The following is a 12,711-nucleotide window of genomic DNA, read 5'->3' on the forward strand; positions in this document are numbered from 1 at the left end:
TGCATGGTTAGTCAAAAAAATCACAACCGCTTTTGGAGCCATCACGGCGAGAGTAAATCTCCCAGTACTGATTGGTTTGAAAGCACTCCAACTTCTCTGCAGGAAAGTAATCTGGTGTCAGGGGATCAACATAGTCCAGTTTCTGACCCAATCATTTGAAGGAAAGGCTCGGATAGACTTAGAAAATCAGAGAGGAAGCCAAAGTGAAAATAAATCCAGTTATTATTAGGCGGATATTTGAGTGTGGTTTGTTTGCAGGATTTGAAAAGAAACAAAAATGCAATTGATCGACATCACGAACCAAAGAAATACGGAATCAGTGGTCAAATGGAATCAGTCGTCAAGTATCTTTGTGAATAATTGAAATTCCATAAATATCTTCCTTTCCAGGAAAGCTGAAAAAAATGTCACCTTGCAAATGAAATGTTAACCAGATGTTCGGCTGCTCCCGTCTGGCATTGTAGTAAAAACTTTGAGCGCTCTCAGTGAGTACAAATCTAGTCATTAGAACTAGATTTGTTTAGGTCACTTGTTAGAGGATGGGAAAATATTATATACTGGAAAAACAATCATAACATTCTAAAGTAGAGGCCCTGACAGAATATGGTTTTTTTTTTACCTGTGTGCAATGACTAGAAAATGGCTAATAATCAGGATAATCGTTATAACAAATCAATGACTGGATTAACAATTGCATTTGTTTACCAAGCAGATATAAACTGTCATATTATGTAACGGATGAAGTTCATGGTACTAACTGTATCTTAAAATCTGGAAGTTGTATTACCACGGAAATAAATAATCAATAATAATTCACGGGAATAAATTTAAAGAATGTAATTTGTTTACTATAATGTCAGAAAATACTATATTTGCAATACATATCTGAACAAAAATACAATGATATGACACCAAATAAAGATTGAAATTTGTAATACAGTGATCCCTCGCTACTTTGCGTTTCGTTTATCGCGGCTTCACTACATCGCGGATTTTTTTTCCAAATTAAAAAAAAAACATTTAAAAGTCCAAATAAAACTTCTAAATTGAGGAAACATGTTTCTAACCTTTAGGACAATGTAGTATTGCTCCAAATGTTCGTTTACATTCTTTAACAAGTCCGTTCCCGCGTGTTAGCACGATCGCGAATTAACATCTTTCCGCTAACTCGTTAGCCTGCCCAGTATTTCTTGTTGGTGCCCGTATTTCGCGGATTTCACTTTTTGCGGGTGTTTTTTGCCGCGAAAAGCCGAGGGATTACTGTATCATAAGAAGCGAGTAGTTCTTTCAAAAGAATCATGCGAAACAATCTTAAAAAATAGATTCTATGAGAATAGGCGAATAAAATTTCATAAAATCATTCATCTCGCCTGTTACAGTGATCAATATTGAACACAATAAACCATTAAAAGTGCAATTGTGACAGAAATGACATTAGCCAACATTATGGTTGGAAAATGCAACGAGTCCCGATCATTTGAATTCTCCTTCTGCTGAATGTGCCTCAATAACAAGGTCTCACAGTCAAAGAGATGAGGTCAAAGTCATACTTCAGTGACACTTGATATTCTCCACCAACTGGAACCATAAAATCCTCGCAGCTCAAATTGTGAAAACAGCTGAAGTTGGAATGGAAGCCCGCCGGAGCGTTCTGTTAAATATTCAAACAGATCCGCCGGCAAACGCTTCAAGGCCTCGACGTCTCTTCCTCTGAGAGCTCCGGCTGGTGTTTAGCTCACGTCTTCAGGTTCTGGTTGTCTTCAAGGTTTGCCTGCTGGCCGACCACCGGATGGTATGAAGACGAGGAGCATTTCTTCTGGAGAATAGTTGCATTTTTCTGACCTGGACTTCTTCCGTTTCCCAACTTGTCCTTGTCTTTTCGGATTTGGGATGTCCCACTGCTGCCTTTCGAAGAAACCGTCTGACCTCTGAACAGTTGAGCCTGACGTTGGCACAGACCGATTTTACTGAGAAGAATGAACACATCCCCTCTGAAGGCTTTGGTGAAGATAGCGTAAAGAAATGGGTTGGCACATGAGTTGAGTGGGTAGAAGAGCACCAACAATATCTTCGAGTTGGAGACGGTGATGAGCGGCTGGTCCAACACTGCCGACATGGCGTAGAAGGAAATCGGTGCCATGCAGAGAAAGTCAGTAAAGATGAGGACCGCCATGCGTTTGGCGATGTTGGTATCTTTCGATCCGGAACGATATTGCGGATTGTGAACGGCGCAGTAAATCTTGACGTAGCAAGCGCAGATGACGAGAAAAGCCATGACGTTGAGGACGAGCACAGATATGACATAAACCAGAGCTTCTGTGGTTTGGATGTCCATCGGGAGACAGATGCTGACTTTCTGGTAGCTGCTAACTCCTACGAGTGGGAGCAGTGCCAGCAGGAAGCAGAAGATCCAACCCCCTAGCATAACCGCAGCCGCGTGGTGAAGATGCAACTTACGATCCAGCCGCATCGCAAACGTGATGGCGTACCACCTCTCCAGGGTTATCACAGTCAACGTGTAGACAGACAGCTCGCTGGCAAACACGGTGAAGAACCCAGCGAGAGCGCAGCCAGGGCCCGTCTGCCAGTCGATGGCGTGGTTGAAGTACTCCGCTCGCGTGTGGAGATCCACCGAGGCGATGAGCAGCAAGTAAATCCCCATGCAGAGATCGGCGAAGGCCAGGTGGCACATGAGGAAACGTGACACGGAGAGTTTGTAGTGGCTGGTGAGCAGCACCAGGAGCACCACCACGTTCCCCAGAACTGCCAGCAGGCTTACAAACCACACAGACACCCGCAGGAAGGCAAAGCCCATGATGTCCTCACAAGGGTTGAACTCATCAGGCACCGGCGCACACATCACCTCCTCCCCCTCGTCGCACACCACGTAATCGTAACGATTATCAAAATCTTCGCTTGGATCCTCCTGAGGGTTCATGAGCGTATCTCCAAAACCCACATCCTCATCCGGACGGCCACCAAAGTAGGCGTGGTAGTGCAAACTGCCGTGAAAGCCGTCTCGGTCGTCGTTGGGTTCCTCTGGGATGTCTACGGCGCCTTGGAGGGAAGCCGTGTGGAGCGGCGCTACAGAACGCTTCTGATGCTGGTCAGCATCGTTCTGGAGGAATGCCGTCAGGTTGCAGAGGAGGTACTCCCTAAATCTGGAAAACACGTGGGGGGTTACAAACCGGATCTATGATCATGACCTATGATCTAAACCAGTGGTCCCCAACCACCGGGTCGCGGACCGGTACCGGTCCGTGGGTCATTTGGTACCAAGCCGCACAGGAATTGTTTTTTTATCGACGATCAATTAATTCAAGTCAAACAAATAAATAAATGAATGAATAAATAAAAAAATTAAAAATGATGTTGTTTATACTTGTTTTTATGCCAGTCGTATCATTTTTTTCATCGTATTTAAATATTTATTATAAATGTATTATTTATCTATATAAAGGCCGGTCCGCAAAAATATTTCTGACACATAACCGGTCCGTGGCGCAAAGAAAGTTGGGGACCACTGATCTAAAACCTATGATCTTAAATTATGCTAGAAAAATTTATTCTCTTTAAAAATTGAACTCAACACACTTTAGTTGGACCAATACAAAAATCTCGGATAAAACCCACCCTCGTTTCTTTTTGAGATTTTTGAAGCCGCAGCAGTGGCTGGGGTAGGTAAGATTAGCCGTGGTGAGGTGCTTGAAAGTTTTGATAGGTGGTAATTTCTTAAGGGCCCAAGCATTACGGGCCTTCAGCTCTCTGAGGGACTCCATACCGCTGGTGGGCAGGGAGGTAATCCCCGTCTGGGATATGTCTCTGAGGGACAGAGAAATTACGATTTGAAGCATCACATCGATGAGGAATAAATTTTGGCCTGATTATTGGTAAGTAAATATGTGTGAGGATCTTACAAAAGCATGGGCCCGCTGATGGCGCCGTCAAAAGCTCTTTCGTCCAGTTTGGTCAAATATTTATTCCTGTGAAGATCACTGCACAGGCAAACAAATCGTCAAATCATCGTTCACATTTGAGTGACAGTACTAAAATCCTACGGGCCTCATTTCTGCACAGTTCTGTAAAATTAGACAAATGACACAATGGAGCACTTCTTAAAAACACCGTTCCTTCACCACACATCTTTCTACAAATCAGGAGCTGTGTTTGTTTTGGTCGAGCTGCACTGGCTTCATTTAACACTCGAGTGGATGTAACACGCCAAAACTAACGTGACACGTGCTCCGATTTTGGTCGCTCACCAATGTAGGCTCTTGTAAAATGAACATATGCAAAGAAATTAAAAACAAAATGCAATGTTGAGTTTGGAGATGGTCACAAAGAATCCAGTGTCCCCTGAGTAAATGCAAGAACTTCCTGCTCCTCAATTTAGAGGCACAATATTTTCCCATGAGAACTTGAGTGGGCTAATCAAAAGCTTGGCTGAAGCGAACATGAGAAGATCCATTTGCAGCAGAAAAAACACGACACATGTCAGCAATAGTTTAATCCTACGAGTTGTGAGGTCTGAAAGTGCTGAGCAAAGTTGTCAAAAAAAAAAAAAAGTGGAAGAAATGTACTTAGTCGCCCGGAGGTGAGAAGTTGAACGCGAGTCTCATTTTCCATCGTTTAAACATTTCCTTTCAAACTGTCGTCAGTTTGATTCAACAAGTTTTGACGTACACTTGATCCAGCTTGGTCCCGTTGAAGGCATGATGTTGGATTTCTCTGAAGCCATTTCCATAAAGCATCCTGAAAAAAAAAACATTGTTTTGAATTGCTTATGTTCTAACACGGCATCTCCATGTACACAGTGACGTCTTGTCTTGTCTGTGCAATTTTGTGGTTTACATTTCCTATAAATGCAGCGCCGTGTATTAAATTTACAATCCCCCTTGACCACATGGCCGTGAGTGCCTGTTGTGTGTTTGTGTGCTAATACGTACGCACAACATGTTCTCCAAGTGAGCTCATTCTGACCTGTCTGCAGCTCTTCAAACTATTCGAGGCTTAGTATTTGTTTCTCATTAAAAGGCAATCTGCTCTAGGTTTTAATATAGATTTAATTACATTGCTACTATTTATGGAGCAAACTTTTTTTTTTTTTTGTGTGTGTAGTGGGTTATGATCTTCTGATCAGCTGCACCTTTTTTAATAAATGTTATGACTGAATGTACGGGAATGTTTCCATGCATCCTGGAGAATCTGGAACCCTGGCTAACCATGTTTCCAGTCATGGAAGAGCACATGGGAATAGTCTGATAAACAAAGTACAGTAAATGGAAGTATATTTGTGGGCGGAGCTAAAACTTTGAAAGCATAGTTCCTAGTATGACCTCATCAGAATTTAGAATTAATTAAAGAATGATATATATTTTGTCAGTATCATTCCAAAATTGATAAATTACCGTATTTTCCGGACTATAAGGCGCACCTTCAATAAATGGCCCATTTTAAAACTTTGTCTTTATACAAGGTGCACCGGACTATAAGGCGCACCATTAATGCATCATGTCAGATTTTGAATCCAAATCATTCTCCATTTTCGCTTTTTTATTTCAACTTCAGACGCAACAAATTACTTTATAATCACAAAATAATGATCCATAGTCTTTTTGATTCATAGTCTTCAGCGGGCCACTTATGATTGATTTCATGACACAATGCTTCGGGCCAGTTTGAATTTAGGAATTTGGTCCATATATAAGGCGCACCTTTTGAGAAAATGTTCGGTTTTTGGGTGCGTCTTATACTCCGGAAAATACGGTACATTAAAACATATGGAACAGTGTACATTTGTGTGTTAACTGTACGTGTCATGCCAATAGCTCACACTGTCAGCAAATCACTGGTGATGCCACGGAAGGAGTTGGGTGGAATGACAGTAATGTGAGGATGATCTACAATTTCCCTGCAAAGAGAGAAGAAGCCCCACAAAGAAAGCTTTAAGTACATTGTATACTCTTCTCTGGAAAGTGGCAGAGATGCAATGGAAGATTGATGCCTTCTCACTTTTTCGCTGGAAAATGAAAGTGGGTAGAGATGTTGATTGAAGGAATGACTCAATGGCAGAAAAACCACACGCTTGATGACTCACAACATCTTGAGAACATGTACTCATAACAAGTGCAAACGGCCACATAATAAGTGCTTGTGTAGTGTTTTGCTCTGTACTCTTCAATTAATGCCATTTGAGAGCTCTGAGCACGGCCGCATTTTGGTTGGAAGTGGACCAAAGCAGTCACTCCAAGCAGGAAGTCACTAATTTGTCTGCCAGTCTGTTCCAAATTGTCTTGTCACATTGAGAATATGTCAGATGGAAAACAAGTGAGCCGCATAAGCCCAGCCATGCAAAATGGATGAAAACCAATCAAACTTGAAATTGTTCATTGTACGAAACATCAAAATTCCAAAACATTGAAGAAAAAAATATTAGCACTGTAGTGGTAAAGAAGCACATTTTTTCCCATTATTACTTATTATTCGTTTTGTTATGTTTAACCAAACCGATGCACTTTTTACAGCGTTTAAAAATAACTTACAGAATGAAATTGTTTTCGTTTGAGTGGACGCTGCTCAAATCAGGAAAGCTGTTAAGGCCTGTATTGAAAATCCCCCTGATGGAGAAGAAGAAACTGTTAGATGTGATACAGTCAATAAAATTCCACACATTTTCCAATATCAGCAATTGAATTTAAGTCATCCTTTCAAAATAAAATACACATCAACGCAATGTGTACATTACTTTTGTACATTACATTATCTGACTCACATTATTTTAACCGTTTGATCAAAACTGTAAAGTCAATGTCAACTAAATGTTTCTCAAGATATATGACTTATGAAATGGATGCTAAAAATAATAAAAAGTTTTAATAATGTAGGAAAGTTGTTTTTAAAAAAATGGGATGACAAGTACTCACAGGTATTTCAGGTTGGGGAGATTCTTAAAGGCTTCCGGGTCAATGTAGGTTAAATTCTTTGCATTCCGTATTTCTCTGATTGAACAAAGAGACAATATTGTGTTGAAATTTACAATCTTCTCAAAGAAAACTTTTGGTTTCCATGAGAAAGTGAATATATAGAATCGGTGGAATACGGCAACATGTCATGAAAACCTGCTGGAACATCTGAACAAGGTGCAGGTCAGTGAAGGGAAATTTAATGCTGACAGCCAAAACCAGAAGTAGGAATGAGACGGGGGGTTTCATAAAGTGTTTCATTAATATGTTTATTTTGGTTCACCCTGGCTGGACAGGACAGTTGTGTTATGTCTAAGGTCAATGTGTTTTGGCCATATTCACATCCTGGCTAACGGCCTAGCAGGCAAACTCACTTACTTCCTGATGCTATTCGGGCAGACTGTTTTACGAGCTGATACATTAAGAACTGTTGCCAGTCTGTATGCTTAATTGGTGGAGTTAAATTCTTTTACCGTATTTTCCGCATTATAAGGCGCACCTTCAATGAATGGCCCGTTTTAAAACTTTGTCCATATATAAAGCGCACCGGATTATAAGGCGCATAAAATAAATAACGTTGCTCAAACGTTAATGCAATCACAATATATAAAGGAATCAGGGCATTCATTTGTGTCTGACCCTGAAGGAAACCTGAGTGAAATGCTATTATCTCTTGCATTAGTGAAAACAATAACAATATATCAATAACTCAACGTTGTTCAAACCTTAATATCACACAACACACAAGATAAACACATAAAGCTCACTTTAATAAATTAGTCCTCATCCACGAATCCATATTGGTCCATATATAAGGCGCACTTGAGAAAATTGGAGGTTTTTAGGTGCGCCTTATAGTGCGGAAAATACGGTAATTTAAATTTTTCTCTAATAAACCAGTGGTTTGAAATTTTTTTTCCAATATTTATTAAAAAATCATTCATTTCAGTGCTTGCCTTATGACTGCCTTAGTTATAATTTTTAGTACAATATTTCCCCGATAAACTTGGACAAAAAGTAACTATTTCGACATGCAGCTGTAATCTGTTTCCATTTTGTATTTAAAATTCAGTTGATCTCAGCTCTTTTGCCATTTTGTTCTGCTTGACAGGCTTCTTGAAATAAAAATACACAACTGTCTTTCCCAAAGACCAAATACCACCTCGTATTAATGGCCGTAACCAATTTCTCTTTCTGTATGTAACAAGACTCTGTATTGAGGAATTTGTCTTACTTTCATCCTTCGTGTCCTCCTAATTCCAAGTAAGAACTGTGTATGTAATGATGTGGTTTCAATTTAGTCAAGACCTCCCAAATCATTCGTTCGCCTCCCATGTATAGCTGCTGTTGGCAGCCAAAAGGAATCAGGGCATTCATTTGTGTCTGACCCTGAAGGAAACCTGAGTGAAATGCTATTATCTCTTATACCGCACCAATCAGAGGCAAATAGGCCCTAGATGTATAAAATAACACCCCCGGAAAGATACCAGATACCAACCTCGGCTGGTTGGAATGATTCTGTCTGTATTTTTATTATCCGGCATAAGTCCGCTAGTTAGTCACGACAAAAATTCAGGTGGCAATTGAGGAGTATTTGCAGTGCTCAATTCAAGTGTTGCTGTTAATTATAGTTGCGAAAACAAATATCAGCATTAGTACACGATTATCAATATCTAGTTTCAGATTGTACGCACATTGAAGTACAGTAATTCCTCGTTTATTGCGAATAATTGGTTCCAAAATCCACCCGCGATAAGTTAAATTAAGTACGGTCATCAACAAGAAGTACTGGGCAGGTTAACGAGTTAGCGGAAAGATGCTATCGTGCTAACACGCGAAAACAGACTTCTAATGTAAATGAACATTTGGAGCAATACTACATTTTCCTAAAGGTTAGATAAGTTTCCTCAATTTAGAAGTTTCATTTTAACTTTTAAATGTTTTTTTTAATTTGGGAAAAAAATCCGCGATGTAGTGAAGCCGTGATAAACGAAACGCAAAGTAGCGAGGGATCACTGTAAAGCTAAACTTTACTTTGAGGCACTTTCAAGGCCGTAACTGAAACTTATCTCGCCAGGGAGCGAATACAGTAGAACAATTTACTCAACCAGGATCAATAAAGAATGTGGCCTTTGTTTCAGATACTCACATGTGGGTGATTTGCCTCAGGTTGCGAAATGCGTTCCTCTCTAGTCTCCACAGAGTCACATCCACTGATATATATCTAAAAGAAATAAACATGATTGATTTCCAATAGTTTTCCCAAATCTAGAGCTATTTCCAGATTTATTTAGATTGCTTGTCTCAAAGCCTCTAAATTCGGTGGTCATTTTGCAGGCATCTGCTGGATGTATACACTAGCAGGTCAACACTCACGCAGGTTCAATTTGTCATTGGAAACAAGTACAATACTCTTTAAATAAACTTCCAACCAAGCAATTGATCAATATGTTACGACAAAAAAAATTCTTTGTCGACCAATCAGCGGGCTAAAGTGTGGTTGGTTGGTATCCTGCAGATGCAAAAATAAATAAATAAATACAAATTTAGACAACCCGTATATGGTAATAGAGATTTAAAAACATGAATACAATAATCACCCAAATTATCTTTACTCTTTAGTTGATAAATGTCCATCCCTTTCTTATTAGTTACCAGCACAGCAAAATTGAAAGAAATATCTGTATTTTAAAACATTAAAAATTATAAATCAAACACAATTTGATGAATACATGCAATATGGCCTGGTGTACTTAAAAATAACAACTATTAATAATAATAATAATAATAATAATAATTAATAATAACCTATTTCTTTAATTGGAGAATCAAACGTGCCGGTTGTCAGAAGCCATTAGCAGTTAGCTAATTCTCCATATTACATCATTCAGATGGAGAATGATTTGAATAATAGAATAAGAGAAAACTCTCTCAAAAGTATTTTATTTTACTCCTAAAAGGAGTGCTATTGATATTCAAGAAATGCATTCATATTTCCAGCTGTTCAGTCTGGTGAGGATATTAAGCAAGTCAATCCCTTAAGTGTGACTCAGCTGGAAAGAAGAGAAGTAGTAGAAAAAAGAACAGGTGGAGGAGAGTAGCCCATATTTATTTGTTTTTGAGATGTAATCACAAAAAACAAACTAGTTACTCACATCCTTGAGATGTTAACCACCCTGGCAAAAGCATCTGATGGCACAGATGACAGACGAGTCTCAAAAAGCCATCTGCATGAAAGAATTTTACTAGTTGAGGTACTTTTGGTGGTGAAAGACATTTATTGTAATACATCACATGATATTGATTTTCTGCAGATTTCTGTAAACCTGTTTTAGTTGACAAAACTGTGTTTATTTAGCTCAATTTAACTTTGAAATCAAAAGCAGCCAAATCTAAAAACTGATGTCATCCCTTGTATCCAGCTTATGATGTGGCTGAATCACGAGATCATTCAGCGGACACATAATGCACGATGCTTCGACAAATTCAAACAAACACGACGCAGAGCAGACCTCGACATCTTTCTTCCCACTCGTCAAAACTTGGTGCAATCCCAAATAAGCAGGATGAAGACCAATTAGCCCATCTTACACACTTCAGGAGAAAATTGCACTCTCAATGAGTCTTCTTGGACCAAAAACTAGAGAAAACATCATCGTTGTGTTTACCATGGACTACATCTCATTTTGCGCTGACTGGAAACGAGTGACTCTGTGGTATATCAACCTGCACATGTTCCACTGAGGTTTATTAAAAATGTCTCAACAGCCCCGTGGCCTCCCGCCCGTGCAGTTACTTGTATATGTAATACTTTTACCCTAAATGAGCAGCTCCAAAATAATTGGAATGGTACGTTAGCTTGTACTAAGGTAGTTGTTTTTACTGTTGCCTTGGTGAAATTTCCGTCATAGATGGTTTTTTTCGTTGAGTCTTTTTTCCCCTCGGAATAATTCTCAGCTATCTGAAGTTGCAAAATGTAAACGTTGGATTTGAACGCGAGACCTTCGATGAGTCAAGTGTTACGCTCCGCAGGTTTTTCAAGTGTGTCTTTGTGTTCCTTTCCACTTCTCTGACTCCCCTTCACCTTTTTACACTCAAAGACCCCCGAGCTAAGTGTACACCTGTGATTACACTTTCTACCTCTCACTACTTTTATTTGCACAGTAATTTCCTTTTGATAGGAAACTCGAAGCATACAGGGAAACTAAGGACACAGTTGAATAAAAATAGATTAAAGTAACTACAAATTATTCCTACATGGCATCAAAGTTAGGACTTTTGTGTTAATTATGTCATTGGGGGACTATTAACTACCATTAACATCCTTTTTATTTTCAATATTGACTACTGTTATAGCAGACAACAATGCAAAATTGAAAAAAATAATAATTTATTCAATTGTTTTATCATTTCTCCTTTAGAATAATATTTGACAAAAATATGATTGGCATCTTTTTTATCCCCTATACTAATTCGGTACATCTTATTTACATTGCAGCAGTTGCATATCATTCATGCAGTGCGTGTCATATGTCATGGCTGCCATTTAGTTTATTACATTTAAATTAAGAATAAAGTAAAAGAAAAAAATTCTATTGAATGGAGAATACTATTACAGCAAATAGAGAGATAATGTGACTACTTGACAGAATCTGAGTGCCATGTGGGAGCACTTTTATTGGAATAACCATTGCATTATAATGATTTTCCCAGCAAAGTGTGCTGGGAAACTCATGGCAGAAGAGTTTTTGCATTCAACATCCATTTATAAAAAAAAAATACTTGTAGCTACAGATGAAAATGTACTTACAGTGTCTCTGTGCTAGCTGGGAAATTGGGCATCATATCAATGCCAATACAAGAGATGGTGCGACTCTTCCATTCTGAGCACTTACAGGCATCAGGACAGGAGTCAGCATTGGACGCGGTGCTCATGTGGAGGATAAACAGGACGCATACTATCAATTGCATATTCCAGTCCTTCTTTCTTCTTGTCTTTTTTGTCCTCTTGGTGATCTCAGTAAAAATATTTGCAGGATAGCATTGCCCAAATGCTTGCAGAAAGCACTCACTTTTCTCTTGAGGGTCCCAGGAGGTTCTATGTGACGCTGTGAAGGTATAGGGATGCTGGAGGACGGGGCAGCTGGAGCGCTTTAGTAGCTTTTGGAGGTGGTCTTCATCTTGAGGGTGGACTTAGGAGGCACTCTTGTGTTAGATTGGAGAATAACTCCCAACCCCTCACTCATTATTTTGGGTGTTATGTTACTTTCTACGTCGGAAAAAGACAAAGCGTTGTGTAATGCAGGAGATGATTACGTAAAATCGGTGGGCTACAATATAACAGTGGAAAACAAAATTTCCATTGAGGTAAATCTGACAACTGTTTTTATCTCATTTGTGAATGCGGAATGCAAACCTGATCTCTGTTTATTATTATTATTATTATTATTATTATTATTATTATTATTATTATTATTATTATTATTATTATTATTATTATTATTATTATTATTATTATTATTATTATTATTATTATTATTATTATTTATTTATTTATTATTATCGATCCATCAATTTTCTGAACAGCTCTTTTGCTATTTTTGTTTTTCTCAAGAACAGAAATGATAAATGAGTGAAAATAACCTTTTAATTAAAACTTGTGGGTTTTTTTTGGGTTTTTTTTTAGTCGCGGCACTACAGGCGCATAAACCTCCTTTTGGATATTGTAGTTCACAAGTAGCACTTTCCC

At 38.8% G+C, this 12,711-nt stretch overlaps 1 protein-coding gene across 1 annotated transcript; it reads right to left on the minus strand.

The window, feature by feature from the left end:
• Positions 1–826: 826 nt before the first annotated feature.
• On the minus strand, positions 827–12,096 carry tshr (thyroid stimulating hormone receptor). Its single transcript, XM_061270186.1, has 10 exons — positions 11,773–12,096; positions 10,118–10,189; positions 9,112–9,186; positions 6,924–6,998; positions 6,543–6,617; positions 5,834–5,911; positions 4,684–4,752; positions 3,918–3,995; positions 3,634–3,822; positions 827–3,161 (listed from the first exon to the last, which is right to left on the minus strand). Exons 1-10 carry the CDS (start codon positions 11,931–11,933, stop codon positions 1,736–1,738), a joined length of 2,298 nt encoding a protein of 765 aa, XP_061126170.1. The 5' UTR covers positions 11,934–12,096; the 3' UTR covers positions 827–1,735.
• Between the last annotated feature and the right edge of the window lie 615 nt (positions 12,097–12,711).

Source organism: Syngnathus typhle, linkage group LG22, assembly GCF_033458585.1.
Source record: "Syngnathus typhle isolate RoL2023-S1 ecotype Sweden linkage group LG22, RoL_Styp_1.0, whole genome shotgun sequence".
Classification (NCBI taxonomy): Eukaryota; Metazoa; Chordata; class Actinopteri; order Syngnathiformes; family Syngnathidae; genus Syngnathus; species Syngnathus typhle.